Consider the following 19,788-nt stretch of genomic DNA (forward strand, 5'->3'; position numbering starts at 1 on the left):
AGAAAGTAGATCCAATGCCTGCTGGAAACCCATGATTTTTTTTTTTAAGGCACTCTGTGTTGGCCTTGTAAGCCAAGGCAAGATGACCATCTATACTTGCATCCACAGCAGTCCGTTTTACATAGCTGATTGGCAGGGGTCCAGACACAGAACCTTTCTCTGGGGCTATATTGTCCCCATGCAAAATCTTTTCATATCCTTTTTTCCTGAAAGTACGATCTACTTAAAGCACTTGCTTTAAAAGCTTTCAAATTGGATTTGTAGTTAAAGTACACCTCCAGCCAAGGTGCTCTTATTGCAGTTCCTCTCAGGGAGATTTCTGTTCAAATCTGATGTGTGCTAGGCTTTGGAAGGGGACAGAAACTCTCAAAGAAAGACAGAATTTTTTAAGCTTCATCTAAAACTAAGTGACCCAAAAAGTGGCACGAAGTCGTTGTACGTTCTGATCCTTCATCATTTGCTGGATTATTGGCTGACCTGAAGAACTGCTTATTAGTACCACCAGCTGGCGGAATCTGGTATTGCAGCTCGTCCCATGATACTACATGATATATGAATGTATTTTATGAACCAGTTTTCAGCAGTTGGATGATTTAGAGAAACAAGGATTGGATTGTGTGTTCTAAGCTTCCCCACTTGCCACTAAGCCTCAAGCTGTGTCATTCTCCACTGAATGAAGCAATTCATTTACCAGTAATGCAGCTTCAGCTGGTGTCAGGATATGCTGGGGCTGTGCTGGGAATGCAGGATCTGGAGGGGGATGATCTGCCCATGTCTGGTTTCCCTTTTTGTAAATATTTTCATGATGAACATGCAAATATTTACCCACAGAGTCTCCAGCATCACTATATGAAAATAAAGTATGTAGGTGAGGTTAGGTCGATCATTGCTTTGTACCAAAATAACACAGAATTAAAGAAGAACTCCGGCGCAGTGCAGAGGTAGCCATACCTAAATGGTTGAGTGCATGTTTTAGTCTTAGCGTGTAAAATGAGGATATACTCACCCGAACCTTGGTCCTTCCTGGCTGCCAGGCCAGTCCCTGCAGCCTCTCTCCCTCATATATTGCTAATACAACAACTATTGGGTATTACAGAGGGACAAATTCTTGCGCCACACCACATATATTTCAAAACTCTACTCTACAAAACTTTTTTTATTTGTGGGGGCTTTTTAAGGTGCTAGAGACTACTCTTTTAGATCTCTTCTTTTGGTTTTGGAAGGCTGCTGTAAGATCCTTTGTCATGGCTTGCCTAATTCAGACCCAATTCAGGTTCCGGAAGAATCCTAATGGCAAAATGCGTAGAACCATTCCCTAGCCACTGTGGGCCACAAGAAGGAAAAAGACTGAAAAAGAGAAGTCAAGGACCGTCATTTATATGTGATACTCGCAAATTCTTCGACATGCTTCTATTATAATGATTGGATCTGACAATGCTTTCATGCACACATTATTTTATGGATGTCCTATTGATATTTTAATCAGGGATGCACTGATACCGTGTTTCCGGTACTCACCGATACTGAGTACCAGAGCCTTGTGCCCCGATTATCAGGAAGTCGTGCGGTGGATCACGATGACCCGTCGCCCCGCTTCCCCATTGCCTTTGAAGCCAGTGTTCTAGCCAAAGAGGCCTGGCTTTAGAGGCTGCCTGGCTTCCTGACCAATCAGGAAGCCGGGTGGTGAATCATGAGGTGCCGTCTGACTTCCCGATTGGTCAGGAATCCAGGCTGCCTTAGGGCCAGTTCACACCATATGCACTTGTGATGCAGCCAGTTTATTTTGACTGCTGCAGTCAAAATACATCACAATGCTTTCCTATGGGTTTTCTGGTGCCTAATTCACACCATTGCAGTCGGTTCAACTGCAGATAGAAAAAGTACTGCTTGTCCTATTTTACCTGCATCTAACTGCACTAAACGCATCAAAACGCAGTGCAAACGCATCAAAACGCAAATGAATTCATTAAAAAAAAACAGAATTGATTGTGGCATCATCCAGGGACATGCAGGGGGGAAAAAATGCATCACAAACGCATCAAAACGGATTGCAATGCAACTGCACGCAGTTGTGATGCAGTTTCTGGTGTGAACTAACAGTAAGTGAAGCCAGCTTTCTAGCCAATCGGGAAGCTAGGCGGCACGTCATGACACGCCTACCGGCTTCCTGATTGGCTAGGAAGCCGACTTCACTTGTTTCTAGGCTGCGTGGCTTCCCGACCAATCAGAAAACCGGGACGTGAGACATGACGTGTTACCCAGCTTCCTGATTAGTTAGGGAGCCAGGTTGCCTACCAACAAGTGAAGCTAGCACCATAAAAGCCCCCACACATTTTTTTGCAGAGTTTAATACCAAAGCTTATCTTATTTTTGTATAATCATTTTAATAATACACAGTGAGGGGAATTTATCAAAATCTGGAGCAGATGCGCACAGCATCCAATCAGCTCATCTCATTCATTTTCAAATCTTAACTAAACGAACTGAAGAGAGAAGCTGACTGGTTGCCATGGGCAACTGCTCCAGATTTTTTTTTCTGCTCCCAGTTTTGATAAATTCCCCTCTTCGTATCTTGTATTCTTTTATCATTTTTATATATGCATTGATAATGGTCAATACCACAGTGTTTACAACATATTTTCCATCACTGACTGCTTGAATGACTTAAAATATGGTAGTCTGAGACAGCCAGACAGCTAGCATTTTCAGGAGGGGGTCAGCTTAGGCAGACCTACATATTTGAGTGCAGGTTTCCTTGTAGACATTACATTTTTGTGGTGTCTGGTTAGGAGATGGTAAATAGCATATTAGCAGTCCCTAATGAGAAACTCTGATGGGAGGCGGGAGGGTTTTATGCGCCAAGTGTGCCCTAAGTTGCACTTTGCTCGACGGCCATTAGCAACTACGGAAAAGTTTTCAGCCCGGATATCAATAAGCTGACTGCTGACTTGATTTGCAATTCTGTCCTCATGCCGCAGACGGTCCCTGTAATACTGTGGTCTCTTTGGTTTCAATCAATTATAAAGTATGTCTATTAAGCGTGTTTTTAAATGCACGTTTGATAGAAGATGCATAAGCGCCTCCTAATCGTTAGGGCTCTCCTTTATTCCAGATAATAGGAAGCTCAGCCCAGGCTAATGTATCACACTTGTCACAGTAGTTTATATTGGTTAAAGAGGAGCAAAGGAAAAAAAAAAAAAAAACGCAGGCAGCTGGGTTTCAGTTAGACTGATTTCTCCTCCGGTTCCAGAGAGAGCCTTGTAACTGGTGAAATAGAATGTCTTGCAGCAACCGTGTGCTACCCAACAGCCTGTGACAATCCTGAAGGAGGAACATGAATCTAATGCGTACCTATCCTCATTACCCTTCAGATACCGGGCAGAAAAAGACCCTCGAGAAGAAAGATGGGCGACGGATGTCCTTCCAGAAGCCAAAGGGGACCATGGAGTACACGGTAAGCCTTGTTCATTATACTTTAAACACCCCCCCCCCCTTCCTCTTCCTCCTCCTCTTGTCAGAAATCTGCTGAATGACAATGTGAATTCTCTTGGCTATTACGGTACTTGTGTTTATCTAACGTTCCGTTCTACTCAAACCAGCTCAGATCTCTGTATTTGTAATGTGCCCCCGGGTACGTATCCATCATTGGCTGTGTATGTCTAATGCAGGCTACGGGGCAAATTGAGGAAATCCACCTTGACCTTGCCTCACCGAATAACCTTGCACGCTGCCTCTGCTTATTGTCATTGATTTAAAAGCTTAGAGATGATAGTTGTGTCTCTCGGTTAGCCGGTGAAAATGGAGCATTTGTGATTGCTATGTACTTGAAATGACCCTCAAAACCCTTGTTGCAGTCCGCGTCTTTGTTACTAGGGGCAACCGAATTTCAAATCACACAGCTTTCATTTCATCAATTTCTGTGAGTGATGCCTGAACGTGGAATGGGATTGATTTGTGTTAGTCCAGGTGTTTTATGTCTGTATGTGTCTGTTTATCATCTCTCCTTGTTAGCTGCTCCCCTACTTCTGTATCGTTGTTCCAGGATTTGCATTAAAACAGTTCAAAGAGCACGGATGATGTGCAAAGTGCTGTAGCCCAATGGTAGTCAATTGGGTTTCACTGTGGCCAGTTTGGGGAACGTGCAGTGCTCATTGGTTCTTAGTTTTTGTAATTTGCTTTAAATCAGGGGTCCCCAAACTTTTCAGCATGAGCGCCCCATTACATGTTTTAAAATATTTGCAGGGTCTCATAAAAATATTGATTTTTTTCGAAATGAACGAATACCATTTAAATGAATGTAATAGTCCTTCCAGGAGTGCCCATCCAAGTCCCTTCTTACATCCAGGAGTGCCCATCCAAGTCCCTTCTTACATCCAGGAGTGCCCATCCAAGTCCCTTCTTACATCCAGGAGTGCCCATGCAAGTCCCTTCTTATATCCAGGAGTGCCCATGCAAGTCCCTTCTTATATCCAGGAGTGCCCATCCAAGTTCCTTCTTACATCCAGGAGTGCCCATCCATTTTATGCTTCCATCTAGGAGTGCCCATCCAGGTTCCACCTTACACCCATGAATGCCCATCCAGGTTCCTTCTTACATCCAGGAGTGCCCATCCAAGTTCCTTCTTACATCCAAGAGTGCCCATCCAAGTTCCTTCTTACATCCAGGAGTGCCCATCCAAGTTCCTTCTTACATCCAGGAGTGCCCATCCATTTTATGCTTCCATCTAGGAGTGCCCATCCAGGTTTCCGCCTTACACCCATGAGTGCCCAGCAGCACCCCCTTCTCTTTGCATCCAGGATTGCCCAGCAGTACCCCCCTACATCCAGGATTGCCAAGCAGCATACCTCCCTACATCCAGGATTGCCCAGGAGCACACCCCCTTGTACCCAGGAGTGCCTATCAGAGTGTCCTCCCCCCCTTGGCAGAGCAGGAGGTGGAGCAAGTCTGGTCCTCTTGTAAATGCTGTGGGCTGGGCAATCATGTATTTGGTTGCTAGAATGCCAGCGGTCCTAGCAGCTAACCTCAGTGTAGGTAGGGGATGTACGCTGGAGATTGGGGGAGGGGCCCAGCTGGCTGGCAGTGGATGTACAGTCTCCATATTACAATACACAGACCAGCACATCCTGGGCCAGCTAAAACCTTGTACTGTACAAGGACAGATGTGGCCTCCAAGCCATAGTTTTGAAACCCCCACTCTAAATGAACAAGTTTGATTAAAGCAGTACCAAAGCGTCATATTCTGAGCAGAGATCAATAAATATTCAATTTAGGAATAGTGCTGAACACTTACAAATTGTGCACTTAATAGGCCCAGCCTCCAGGTTCCTTTTGTGTCGCTTTTCTGAACTTTCAGTCGGAGAGCACGCATCCATAACTTCATATGGTGTCCACTGATCTTCATCCACGAGACTACATGTTTCACGATTCATGGTGTCACCTTGCATGCGCACCCCATCTAGTCCTCTCAGGCTCTCCATGCATAGCGGAGCAGTTTGCTAATGTAGGCTCATGGGAGTGTGCTCACAAGGGTGGCTCCATAGGAACCTGAAAGAGAAGAGAGCCACCCTTCTCTTTCAGAAACATGGGGCAAAGATCTTCAGAGATGCGGAATTGAGAAGAAAGCAAAGCTTAAGCTTAAGAAGGCAAAGCAGCAAACAAGTTAAGTACCCATGTCAGCTGATGTAACTGCCAATGAAATATTAAGGTTTGACACACATTTTCACATAATGACTGGCTCGTTTATAAGCAAAGCGCAGCTGTAGTGTTAAATGTTCAGAATGCTCCAGCAACCAATCCGATATTGCTGTTATTATAGTGCACAGAGTAAAGGAATTAAAGGAGAGATTTTCACTCGGCCTCATAATCTGAGCCGACCTGTGACAATGAAACTGTCACACGTCGGCTCAGTAGATCGGGAAGTGAGTGACCACATACCGTCGCTCAATCTATCCCTGCAGAGAGCCGTGACTGTCACTCACGGCTCCCTGCAGGGATCCCCCCACCCCCCCGCTCCGATCCTCCAGCGCTAACTGGTGGAACTGACTGGGGAGGAGGCGGGCACAGCTGGCTCTGCCTCTAGATAGGCAGAGCCAGCTGTCAATCCCACAGCTGGGTGGATCTCGACAGCAATGTCGGGATCCGTTCCGGCAGCGGTGTCTCAGTATACGGCGATCTGTAGCTCGCCGTATACTGAGCTTTGGGTCACGGGAGGACGCTAGTTTTGTGTTGTCCCGTGACCCTAAGGAGAACTATGATGAAAAGCCCTGACCCCATAGTTCTCCTTTAACTCCACATTCTCTGTTGAGTAAGCCTTGTAGGCAGCCACTATTTGTGTGTTCTGTATTTCTGGTCGGTTAATGTTTTGCTCTGTCATATCTCTCTTATGTCTGTGGAGGGCTAATCAGCTGTTGATTTATGTAAGTGATCGTTGACTGTGTTCCTTATTTTATTCTTCATTTCTGACGTATGCTTTTTTTAAATTTTTTATATTGCTGGGAACTTTGTCCTGTATTGCTCAATACACGTGTACACATAACACCTTTCTTTCTTTATCATTGTCCAGAGGGTCATTCTGATACTTCAGGGTTTGGTAGATCCTGGGAAATAAAACATGTACCTCCAGGGATCTGGTGGTGAGATCGCTTCCCTTCAGTAACATGCTCTGGTTTTAATGAGTTGGTCCATCCCCACTCTTTTTAAACTTTTTTTTTTAGTGTTCTTGCGACTGCAATGGCAGAAGTGGGAACGCCCCAGCCAGCTGAATGAATGAGCCTCCAAGTTCAGCAGGACCAGAGCTTAAAGAATAATTGGGGTATTTGCTGGAGTTCCCAAGAGGTGATTTAGCCCACTAGACTTGATCTATAGCGGAAATATATTTTTCGGGTGGGCCTATCATTTTCTGAATGATAATGGATTTATATAGTAAAAGGAGTGTTCAGTAACTCATACTAACTAGTTAGAATTTATTAGGGTTGCACAGATACCAAGTACAGTACTTGGTACAAGTACGAGTACATGTACCGATACTTTTGAGCTCCAAGACTACACTAGAAAAAAAATCAAAAGTTAGGAGGCAGCGGTCATTTGTAAGGAGCACACGGAGCTCATGGGATTTGTACATCTCTGTTTTTAATGTACGATTTTGTTTTTATAAAGATAAATAAAGGGATGCACAGATACCAGTTTTGTGAGTACAAGTTCTGGTACTTGTCAAGTACCTACAAGTACGAGTACTGATACATTTTTGTTTATTGTCATGTGACAGTTTTTCTAAAACAATACAGACTAATGATTTCAGGACAGTAGTGGTGGAGCGCCAGAGCCAGGTCCCAGCTGCAACCGCTGCAACCCCGGTAGTTCTCATGAAAATGCCAAGTATCTGCACTGGTACTCGAAAAGTGTCTGTGCATCCCTAGAATTTTATCTTTCATTGGTCTGAAATCTGGTTGATATACATCTGGGGTCAACAAGCATGGCTGAGAGGAAAGCGGAAAACAGAAGCACTGCTGTGAAAGGCTTTAATTGACAGCTCATTAAGATGTCAATTACAAACCTGTCCTACCCTTCTGCACCTACGGCCAACCCATCTCCCTGATGTTCAGGGGGTGACCCTCCTTCCAGTTATAGCATGTGCCCAAAGCTATACTTTTAAAGGTCCTGTGTTTTTTATGGTTCAGGATTGAGGTCTGATCTGAGGTATAAAAGTGGATGAATTGGGTCTGATCTAAGGACTGAACGTGCAAGAATTGTGGATAAAATGTGATCTGAAGGTGCAGGAATTGGGGCTGATCGAAGGTGCAGGAATTAGAGGTGATCTCAGGTCTGAATTAACAGTGCTTGGGGCTGATCTGTGGTCTGAAGATGCAGGAATTGGGACTGATCCAAGGTCTGCAGGTGCAGGAATTAGAGCTGATCTGAAATCGGAAGGCGCCAGAATTGGGACTGATCTGAAGGTGCAGGAAATGGGGCTGATCTGAGGTCTGAAGGTAGAGGAATTGGGGCTAATCTGAGATCTGAAATGTTACTGACACGCAAGTTGTCTAATATTTGTAAATATCCACTTAATGTTGAAAAGGTCACTGACCCTGCTATAGTTTATGGCAGTTTGCACACAATTATTGTGCTTTGTATGGTCAATAAGGCTGCATTCCCACCGTGTCCATTGCATTTAGCTGGCATTGGCGAGCTAAAAAAAAAAAAAAGAAACACAAACGATTTGAATACATTTTTTTTAATCCATTTTTGGTAGAGCTGGAATCAAAATCCTGAGCAATCAAACTTGGAAATGAGATGGTATCGAAATTGCCTCGATCAAACCCGCAGCAATATCAGATTATTTTCAACGAAATTGCTGTTGTTTTTCTGGTACCAATCCTTCTTTTTTTTTCTCAAATAGCTTTTATTAAAGTTCTCAATTTGCAGCCCAGATCGATCAATCGAATTCAGGTAGTCGATCAAACTTGATTGATTTAATTTGGTATCAGTCAACCACTTTCGATCATGTGTTTGATTCCCAGTTAATTAAGGGCTTGTTCCCACAATCTCAGTTTTGCCCCACTGGGCAGCGCAGTCCAAATGCATTGAATAGACATGGTCATTTTGCCTTATGTCCTGTTGTTTCAGGTCACACCAATGCACTGAATAGTTGTATGCTGAAGAAACGTAGGACAGGTTGCATTTTTAAGAATCAGATTCAGCATGATAACATGCATAGCATAGAAGGTTGCAACATTTAGTATTATTTAGGGCTAAGCACTGGAATTGTATTTACAATGTGCTGCCACTGCATAGAGTGGGTACAATATGGAATACCAATCCTGGTATAGGAAGCGGGTGTCAGGAGGCAGGGTAAGAATCTTCTCATACTGCCCCTTGGTGGTCCTACCTGTGACAGAATTCTGACTTTCTCCCAGAAGAATTTACATTAAAGTGTAAATAAAAGCAAAACTTGTTTGTTTTGGATAGTGTAGGGAAGGGCTAGGCCCTCTGCCTCTTGCGGTCTGTATCCTGCTGGAGAGATATACCCCCATCCTATTTGTCCTGCTGACCTTTTGTCAGTGAAATGGAAATAAAGCAGAAATGCTAAATGTTTTAAGCAAAAAATATTTTGATGGGTTTTAACTAGGCATGCACCAAAATTTCGGCCGCTGAAACATATCGGCCAAAAATTGCACTTTTGGCAAAATCCCGAAAAAGTGCCATCTTTCGGAAGAAAATGGCAGAAAATCCCTGGTTTTTCTCTCCTCCCCTCTGGGCACTGCTGCGTGTCCCCTCCGACACAGCGCAGCATCCAGCAGGGAGGAGAAAAACTGTCAGGAGGCTGAGCAGTGCAGGGGAGGAGAGCGTTGTGAGCGGCCGGCGTCTCTCCTTCTGCCCCGCTTGGCTGTGACAGATCAGGAGAGTGGCGTGGGGGCTGAGACAGCTGTCACAGGAGGCTGGGGATGGCAGTGCGGGGGAGGAGTAATTATGAATGAATAGGAAGTGTTCTACGTAACTTCCTGTTCATTCATGATTGTAGACATAGTAAACATACTATCTCCACATGTTATGAATGAACTGGTAACACTCAGTATAGAGGATCCTGTTCATTTATAACGGGCTGCAGAAAAAGAGATTGAGGACTCTTTTTGTCCTCAATTATTTTTTCTATAATAGGTCCCTAATATTTCCCCAGAGCCCCTGACAGTAAGGCAAAAAAAATTAAAATGTTAGAGAAAAAAAAAAATGAGGTTCCGGCCTGACGTTTTTATTTTCTGTTTTAAAAGTGTAATTTCGGCGCACTGTAGTTCCCTAATGACTAAAACCAAAAAAAAAAAAAACACTTTTGGCTATACTTGAAACATTTTAGGGTGGTGTGATCGTCCGTTTTTCAGGTGGATCTAATCGGAAGCCCAATGATGGTCTATGAGCAGCTGGATCCTGGGCTTAGCTGAAGACATTTCCCCTCATCTCTTGTCCTTGTGACAACGGTTTCAGGAAATAAGGACAGGAAATAAGAGACAGACCAGGCAAAGATGATAAATGTTTTGTTTTTTCCAGGGCTGTGATAGTTTGACTGATAATTACCTGCCTGGCCATGCAACTCTATACTGAAATGTTTAATATACAGATCATACAGAGGCAGGTTGGAGATCGGCAGTGTAGGAGGGGAGTTGAAAGAGTTAAGCAAAATGTTCAGCTTATTCATTAATTCCTGTTTCTTCTTCATTTGTTGTAAGAGGAAAGGGAGGGCTCAAGATGTAAAACCTACACTGTGCTGTGATTGGTTTCTCAATGACCAATCACAGCGGTCAGGGGGTACAGAGCCACTTAGATCAGCTCTGTACACGGCGTCATTCTACTGAGCCGTCCAAGGATGGCTCGGTTCACCAGCATTAACGGCTGCCCATTTCTGTTGTGATGTTTTCAAAACGGCGCAACAGAAATTAGCATCCAACACTTTGCTGTTCATGAATGTAGAGCAGTAGAGAAATGGTTAAAATATATGCCCGGCCAAATTTTTTTTTTTTAAATTAGTGTTAGGAAAAGTTAGAACCCCTGTTGGGTCTTAACCGCTAACACCGGCCTTCGTTAGAAAGATTTTCTCTCACTTTTCATCTTGGGAGGAAAGCGAAAATCTGCAATAATACTGTACAAAAAAAAAATGGGCCCGGACAGGAAGGGGGTGTAACATGCGGTTAAAGTCAGGCCCGGACAGGAAGGGGGTGTAACATGCGGTTAAAGTCAGGCCCGGACAGGAAGGGGGTGTAACATGCGGTTAAAGTCAGGCCCGGACAGGAAGGGGGTGTAACATGCGGTTAAAGTTAGGCCTGAACAGGAAGGGGGTGTAACATGCGGTTAAAGTCAAGCAGGTAATCGATGAAGGTCCAAGCATGGTGACCCCTTCTATTCCTCATTGCCCTTCTAGGGTCTAGACATTTCCAGTCGATTGGTGATTAGAAGCAGAACCTCGGCATAAATAACCATTACCCCCGTGATAATCAGAATGCTTTCCGTCTGTGAATGCCGTCTCTGATATCAACCTACTCCCAAGGACCGTTTCTGCTGTACCGGTCAGTTCTGAAATCTTCCTCCTCTCCTTTCATGTTTTACTGCTTGGGTGTATCCTGTTAGGTTTGTATTGTTGGTATAACAAAAAGCCTTGCGCTGCATATGTCGGTGTATTTCCTGATGGATGTTTTTGGTCTTGTGCTGCAAATGTCTGTCCTTGCATATTAAAGAACTCCGGAAAGCACATCAATCAACGTACTGCCATTGCAGTCCAGTAAACAGTCCTTAAGTCATAATGGCTGTCCAGCTTACCTTTTTAAAGTACTCCTGTGTCCAGACTATGAGCATTAAGGCCAGCGTGACGTATGTGTTGCAGAAACGCACCCTGTGCATTTGTACATTATGGTGCCAGTCATATTGAATGCATTTACTGTGAAGGGGGAAGTAAGATTTGTTAAAAGTGTTGACGGGCAGGCTTTTTATGACCGAAGAGACTGTGTTGTCTCTTCTGTCATAGGTGCTTCTTCCTGTCCATTAGCAGTTTGTGTAGACCGAGTCATGCATATGCAGGAGTTACGTTATCAGGACCCGTCCAATCAAGCGGCTGAAGACTCCAAACCCTGAAGAAGACCAGGTGGAAATGGAAACGCCAGTGGCAGAGAGGAGCGCTGACGTTGCAGAGCTGGGGGGGGATTGCTTTGGTAGGCAAGTCTGTCAAGTGTTTGCTGTGCATACTTAAACATTATTGCTAAAAGCTCCTGGGGGCCCAATTTTTTTTTCTTTTTCGTTTTGGTGGTGTACTTCCGCTTTAGAGATCCCATCAGAGGCTCTCGTCAGGTTTTAGTCAGTTTCTAAGGCTGCTTGCAATGTTACTGCATGCAGGTTAATTATAGCATTGCCCTAAGACAGTCCATTAAATTTGAACGGAGTGCCAACGCACAACAGACCGGACCTGATTTGGCAACACAATGCACAGTAGCCCCAGTTGCCTAGCTATCTGGCTTAAAGTGATATTAAAGTTTAGTTTTTCTTATATATTTACAACTAGGAGTCCCACCTTTTTTGTAAGCTGTTTTTGTTCTTTAAAAGTCTTCATTTCGTCGTTTTCTAGCAGATTCCCTCATCACTCCGCCTCCCGCCCCCTGCAACGGTGCGTCCATCAGCTAAGCACCTGCTGTGGAATCACCTGTGCGTGCTCATTCCCGGCCGTGCACGCAGTAGCGGTGTGCCTCCATAGACGCACACATCCCTGCGGCAGGCCATGCCCCTCCTCTCCACTCAGCAGTTTGATTGAGCAGAAGGAACCTATGGTGCCTCTGACCTCTGTATCCTCCCCCCATGACCAGGAAGTTCAGGGAACGGAGGATTGCATTACAGGTACGTGGGGGGACGGGGGAGAGAAAAAGGTACTGGGCAGTTTTTACCCTAATGCACAGAATGCATTGAGGTGAAAAACGGCCAGAATTTAATACTGCTTTAAATAATTTGTCACTGACCTGGAACATTTTACAGTACATGAGGTTAGTACACCTAAACTGCATACTTTGTTATGTCAGTGACTTGTCTTTGTCTATTTTGAAGCCAATGGATCAGAATGGCAACTAGGACACTAACATTTTTGAAAAGCAAACTAGCCTGCATATTTTTAACAGGTTTTGGGTCAGCAGATCCTTTAAACCAGTAACAGACTCATGCAAGAATGTTCACACTCTTTCTTTAAAGAGGTAATTTGACTTTTGAAAAAAAAATAGTTTTTTTTTACAGCATTATAACATGTGAACCTATATCTTTCCATACCTCAAAGCTCCATATGTCTCCGCACTCCCATTTACCCTCACTCTTTCTGGAGCTGTCCAATAAACTTTTCGCATAGCTCTTCAATGTTCTAATGACAGTCACTGCGCTGTCTAGCCACTAGATGGAGCCGAGGAGCATAGGAAATTCTTATTCACCTTGGCTCCATCTCGTGACCAAACAGCGCTGGAAATCTCAAAGTAAAGAGCTATGTGAACATTTTATAAATCATCTCCTGTCTATTTGGCGGTTAGCTTCAGCGACACTGTGCGTTCCCCAGTGTTGCTTCGCCCACCCATCCCTCCCGAGGAAGCGTGTACTCGTCCTTTTTCTGTCAGGCAGAGCCGAGACTGACAGGTGTATGCATTTTGTTTAATATATAATTATTAATAAGATAAGCTCATAAATATGAGCCAATGCCAGGAGTCGCACATGTCTGTTAGTGGTGGGTGGGTAATACAAGCAGAGCCTGTGACATTTATTTGAACAGTGTGATGGACTTTAGACATTTCGCCCGAGTTCTTCAATGTAGATGTTTATTTTCACTTTATTGATTTATAACTGTGCTTTCTAAGTATGTAAGATTTACATTTGCCCCATTTACATCTTTAACTACAGGGCTCTGTTCTATATTGCTATGCGCTTTCTGGAGCTGAGAGATGGCGTGTGAGCTCTGACTCCTGACTGTACAGTCAGGCTCCAAGTAATTCAAGCTAAGTAAGGGTGCAAAATAGATTTTCTATGACATTTAGTTATCCTCCTAAAGCATTTCAACAACAGTCAAGTTATGTGTGTAGATCAGCGGATCCCAGGAGAACTGTGTTGGTGTTTCTCACGGTCAGGTGTGTTGGGCTTTGGTCCAAAACATTCTATTCATCTCTACCGATTAACCAGAGAAGGATAGAATCGGCCCAGTGCTTTTTATTTGCTGTAATGACATAATCATCTGACTTTCAGGTCATGGTGTGGATATAGATTAGTCTTGGGTTATTTTCTTTAAAACCAAAAATGGATTTCATGCTTTTCAGGCCAAATTGATAAGATCAATTCATACAGTAGCTTCACCCGTTCTCCCTTCCTGCATGGAAAAATACCATCCCTGTGCTCCCATGGTCACCTAAAGGCTTAAAGTAGAACTCTGGGCATTTTGTTCATAACCCTTGCAGTGGGGCTTTCCCCGCATTGCAAGGGATAACTGCTTGTTTTTGTCCAGGTGTTAAAAATATAAAAAAGTTACACTCACCCAAACCATGGAGCCTGGCTGGCTGCTACTTCGGCCCCTGAAGCTTTTCCCAGTTCCGCTGCAGCGATGGTATGTCTCTCAGGGTCCTCACATCTAATACACTGTATATAGAACGGGACTACTCAAGGATCTTTAGAAACACTGCATTCAAAAGCGACCTGCGCAACTTAGTGATAAGATGATCAAATTTGAGAATACCTGGTCCCCGTGGATAGACAAATACCTGGCACCAGGCACCTCTCGCCGCCTATGTGTTATTTAAACTAATCTGCCACACCTGCCTCGTACACTGTTCACTAGCGCCAATGTACTGCCCGACCCTCCTTCTCTCTCTCTTCTCCCTCCTCTCTAAGACCTGACCCCTCTTATCGCCTGATGACCCCCTCTCTATCTGTGTGTCCCCCCCACTTTATGTTGTCCTGTCTGTGTTCAGTGGTGCTGTGGTCTGATACTCTAACAGGACGGTTACAGACTAAACTCGAAACAGCCTAGTTACCTTCATCCTCTGATATTCCACAGCTTTGGAACTCCTAAGGGTACTTGAGGTGCATCCTGGTTATCTCCTACCCTACATTCCTTAGGGTAGAATAACTTACTAATCACTCCTCTCTTACGTGATCCCAACTGGCAAATATGTCATAAATACAAATGCTGTTACAATATTATATACGTATGTTATGCTTTTTCCCATGGATTGCTGTCTAACCACATTCACCACCCTGTCAGGGAGATAGACCCGACACCTGTAACCACCTCCTATAGGAAATACGACTTGTATTTAATATTACTGCTCGCCCTACTGTCAATACTACGGTCTGCGCACCGCATACTGTGATGTTATGTACTGTTGATTGTTTTTTGTGATGAAAATAATAAAAACATTTTATATGGGAAAGATACGCTGCATTCATGCCTAGGCGAAAATTACTTTTACCCCGCAGTAGCAGCTTCCTGGATATCCACGTCAGATATCCCAGGATGCATCAGGGTAGACCTGGCGGCATGTCATTTGGGGCAGGCTGCGTGAACCAGGAAGACCCAAAATGTAGAATAACATTGAGGGATCGCCAGTTCACATCAGGCCAACGCTGGATCTACTGGGTGGGTGAGTATTCTATTTAAGCCCAACCCAGCAGGCAAGGTAAGGGGAGGTTAAAAGCAAAATTAACTCTGGGGCCGTGAAGTTAGGCTCCTCTTTAATGTCTGTGTCAGCCCTTCCATGGGCTAATTAACTTACCACCACATAGCAGTGCTAGGGTCTGACCCCAGGCCACTCGGACAATGAGTACTGCATGGTGGTTATGGGAACCTGTCGCTTTGCCTTGCATAGGTCTTCATTTTGGCAACTGATTTGCAGAATTGTTTAAATGGAATAATCTCTTCTATCCTACAGGTGGAATCCAGGGATTCGTTGAACAGCATTGCTCTGAAGTTTGACACAACACCAAATGAGCTGGTTCAGCTAAACAAGCTTTTCTCCAGAGCTGTTGTCCCCGGACAGGTATGTTCTATGTATAATTTTTTTTAACCCCTTCATGACTGAGGCATTTTTTTTAATTTTTTGTACCCATACTATATTCCACATTTTAGGCCTGAAAATTACTTAAAACCCCCCAACATTATATATTTTCTATATTTGGAGCACAGAGCTCATCAAGTGGCACATTTAACTCCCAGTGATGCCTCTGCTTTGTAAAGGAGATATACGGTGGGGGCATTTATTATCGCATCAGCGAGTGTTTTCTGTCCTTGTTCCAGCGCAAAACCGCCGTAGCTGCTACTGTCATCCTGTGCGCCAGTTTTTATCCTAGCTTGCTCTTGTTTTGTCTTTGCGAGTCTTTGTGGCTGTTTTCTGATGTTTTGCAAATTAATCAGTTAGCGCTTTAATGAGACAGGCGCAGAATCCCTCTTAAACACTCCCAACGCAAGAAGTCCCGCTGAACACTTCTAATTGAAGCACAAATTAAGGTCTATGTGGGAGAGAATGTAATTTTTACTTTTTTGTCTCTTAATTTTATTATTGATGTGATGTAGTGTATTGATTTAAGAAACATTTTTCTCCCAGAAATGTTTAATCTGCTTTATCTAGCAGAGTAAACCTTTCACTGCTGTCTGGGTTTTTTTCTCCTGACATCGGGGGCCGTCAGCCACTGTCAGTCAGAGAAAAAGAAAAAACCAGCATAGGAATGAATAGCAAGATTGCTATTGGCTATTTCAGTTTGCAATAGCCAATAGCAGACTGGCTATTGCACCCGCCCACTGCTGCTGTCATTCAGCAGAGGAGGACCTGAAGTTCTCCATCAGGTCCACCTCTGGTGATTGACAGCAGCAGAGGGCAGGTGCAATAGCCAGCTTGCTATTGGCTATTGCAAATTGAAATAGCCAATAGCAACCTAGCTATTCATTCCTATGCTATTGTTTTTTGTTTTTTTTATTCTGACATCAACCGTGTCAGAATACTAAAAAAGACAGCAGATAGCAAGGGAAGCATTGGCTTATTTGCTATCTGCCATCATGTCAGGGGGGTGCTTTCTCCCATTTTGTCTGAAATGCGACGGATTAAAGTATGATGTCATTTATTAAGTGAGCTTAACATGGAACAATAAATCTTACGCAAATAGCGCTAAATATTTACAATGCGGCTGGATAAGACAGAAAACACTCACACATGCGATAATAAATTCCCCCCAGTGTGTTTGCATATCTTTTTTTTGTGTTCATGTCTACAGCATTGAATCCAGCAGTAGAAGCTGTAGGCTGCTTCCTATTTTTGCCAGGCTAATGTTACTGCTGTGCTGTCAATAGGCTGTGAATAAATAGCAGGAGCTTAGATTATACACGATAAATGAGATGATCCAAAATTCACTATATAGCGGGCTATTGCTCGCTGTAAAGCCACGCCCCATCCCTAATGGATCCTGACAATACTATAGAGGTCCACCCCGCTGGCTGATTGACAGCTTGCTCTGCCTCTCTAGAAGCTGCCTTTTTGTTATCCTTTTTACCATTTGTGAAATCAATAAAACACATTCCCCAAAATGTTTGGCTCTCATTCTGGCTCAACTACATGTAGGTTTCCCAAGCAGGGTGACACCTATATCGGGGAGAACCCCGTTTTGTGGGTAGCTGATAACCTAGGCTCCAACCAAGACCTACCAGCTAAGGCCCGGACTCCCAACACCACACTCCCATCTCCGCTTGGAGAATGTGTAGCTGTGCAGCTGGCAGGTATCTGACTGCCACCATAGGAATGAGATGATTGTCTGAAAACCGCTGAATTAGACATTTGTTATCTTCTCACTACCTGCTGTCCTATTTGAAGCTGAGCAATTGTATTGTAAATAACTTCAGCTATTTACAACAAATCCTTCAAACTATCTGGATTGTACCATATCTGCTACACCCAGACCCTCTTCTACTATTGCTCATGGATGGGGCATTACACAAGTTCCCCACCACTAGATCCAACTATGTGAAAACCCAATTAGACTGCTCCTAACCTTTACAATGAATTGAGAGGTTTCTGTTGCATGAAGCCACAATGGCTCTTCTACCAAGCGTGATGTGCTTCAGTAATGGGGGAATTTGTAGTGTTGAAATAAAACATTTGAAGCATAGGTAGTGTTGCTCATTATTTTCTCTAGTGTAAGGTCGGAGTCCTTCTTGTGCCTTTTGGAATGTTTTAGGTTTCAGTAAGTAAAACCATTTATTGATTTTTGTTCTTATTTTAAGCTGTTGTACGTCCCTGACCCAGACTTCCTTTCCAGTGTGGAGAGCTCTCCGTCTCTCAGTCCCATAAGTCCTCTATCTCCAACCTCATCAGAAGTGGAATTTGAGAAAACGATTGTAAGTATGGTGTATTTACATAATCTATACTTCAAGTATTTTTTTCCTTTCATGTAGGAACAGTGACTATGCAAGCTTGCTCAGTTTGGGTTCATGTTTTATAGCACCTGTGTGCATATGTGATGTTATTAACCATTACTGTAATCACAATCTCGGTGTGAGGCTTAAAGGGATGGTGTATTTTTAGCTTTTTTTGTAGCTATACATTGAAAGGGATCAGCTTCCTGCAAATCTTTTCAGTATGTTGTTTTGTTTTTTTTCTGTATAATTTGTAATTTTATATGTACATGGGGGAAGCCATATTTGCTCTTTAGAACCTGTTCACATCAGCCACACTGAACACACGGTATGCACTGGGAGGGACAGTGCTGATGTGCCAATCGCATTGTTTACTTTTTTTTTTGTTAGAACTTTATTGATATGTTATTTCTATTCACCCTTTCTATTCACCCCAGCAATTTTACGATGTAGTGGCTTGTGTTGCAATACACATTGAAAAAAGTACTGCATGCTACATTTTTTTGTTTGTTTGTCCATTGGGACGGTGGTAGGCAAGGCTGCCATTACAGACCCTAAATCTGGTATGAATGAGCATGCAGTCTCCACCTCCTTTTTAGTGCTACACAATGGTTGCGCTTTACTGTTGCTTTTCACAATGCAAGTCTGTGAGTCAACTGACTCAATGTACACAACACACTCCTTGAGTTGCTGATATGTTATCTCAACAGTTTTCAAGAGTCTCCAAACCATTTTTCTACCAACAGTTTGCATTTAATGTATTTTATGCCTGCTTTTTATCTGTAAAAGCCTCCCTTGTGAGGACATCCAAAAGGCTGAGACTTCTGCTGGGCTCCGCCATCTTGGATGTAAAGTCAACAGTTCCAGCAGACTCGAAACTGTCACTTAAGTGTATTTCTTTTCGCTCCTCCGGCTGCTGCATTAAAGGTGATGCATGGAGGTGAGGAGAGGGGTGGAGGAGCTGGTCAGCATAGTGAGTAATTACACTCCCAGAAGAGGTGAGAGCTATGACATCACAGGTGGGAGGGGACTGTGCTAGGGAATTGACTCTTCCTACAGTAGACACATTTTCTAGAGTGATGGGCTCAAAGCGGTTCATTTTTGGTCAGCAGTTGTTTTTTGTATAAAAGCATGTGGAATAAAGTTTGAATTTCCTTGGAAGATCATTGTGTTCTACAGTTTTTGAGCTCATCGCTCCAGAAGAGGGTCATCCGTGCACCAAATGTGGATTACAAAGATGCATGACGGGTGAGCTGTGCGCTGCTTGTTTCTAGTCTTCAAATTTTCTAGCAAATTAATAGGCTCATTGCAAGTTAATAAAATATTATGGAAAGGAGAAACGCTGCAAGGGCGCACTTTTGTGCTTGGTTTTTCTGTACTTTTACCTGCAATTTTTAAGTTGGTGACAGGGTCTCTTTAAGCTGGGAGGTTGAAAGAGGCTAGGTCAGAGGTCAAAGACAGATTTCCTTCTCCTGGTTAATCTTCAGCATTTTAGTTTTAATACAGCAACAAAAATATGAACGTGCAAGCAACTAAAAAGGTTAGTCATGAAAAATGAGTTTAGGTAAACTCTGCAATATTATATTAAAATATGTGCTCACTAGAAAAATGCAATACTTGACTTTTCCTTTCATTCCTTTACTGCTGTGTATATTTCCTGCCTCTGGCAACAGTAAAATGATACTAGCCTTTGGTGGCTATAAAAATGTATTTTTGTCTCTGTACAATGTATAACACTAATCATAGTCCCTGTACAATGTATAATACTAATCATAGTCCCTGTACACTGTATAATACTAATCATAGTCTCTGTACACTGTATAATACTAATCATAGTCCCTGTACAATGTATAATACTAATCATAGTCTCTGTACACTGTATAATACTAATCATAGTC

At 43.4% G+C, this 19,788-nt stretch overlaps 1 protein-coding gene across 3 annotated transcripts in view; it reads left to right on the forward strand.

The window, feature by feature from the left end:
* The window catches only part of OXR1 (oxidation resistance 1), a 388,393-nt gene that overhangs the window by 308,833 nt on the left and 59,772 nt on the right, over positions 1–19,788 (forward strand). For all 3 annotated transcript variants that reach the window (XM_018570890.1, XM_018570898.1, XM_018570903.1), the window contains 3 exons: positions 3,372–3,454; positions 15,420–15,527; positions 17,759–17,872. In XM_018570890.1, the coding sequence (XP_018426392.1) occupies positions 3,372–3,454; positions 15,420–15,527; positions 17,759–17,872 (305 nt within the window). The remainder of the gene's footprint in view (positions 1–3,371; positions 3,455–15,419; positions 15,528–17,758; positions 17,873–19,788) is intronic.

This window comes from Nanorana parkeri, unplaced genomic scaffold (assembly GCF_000935625.1).
Source record: "Nanorana parkeri isolate BGI_ZX_2015 unplaced genomic scaffold, ASM93562v1 scaffold39, whole genome shotgun sequence".
Taxonomy (NCBI): domain Eukaryota; kingdom Metazoa; phylum Chordata; class Amphibia; order Anura; family Dicroglossidae; genus Nanorana; species Nanorana parkeri.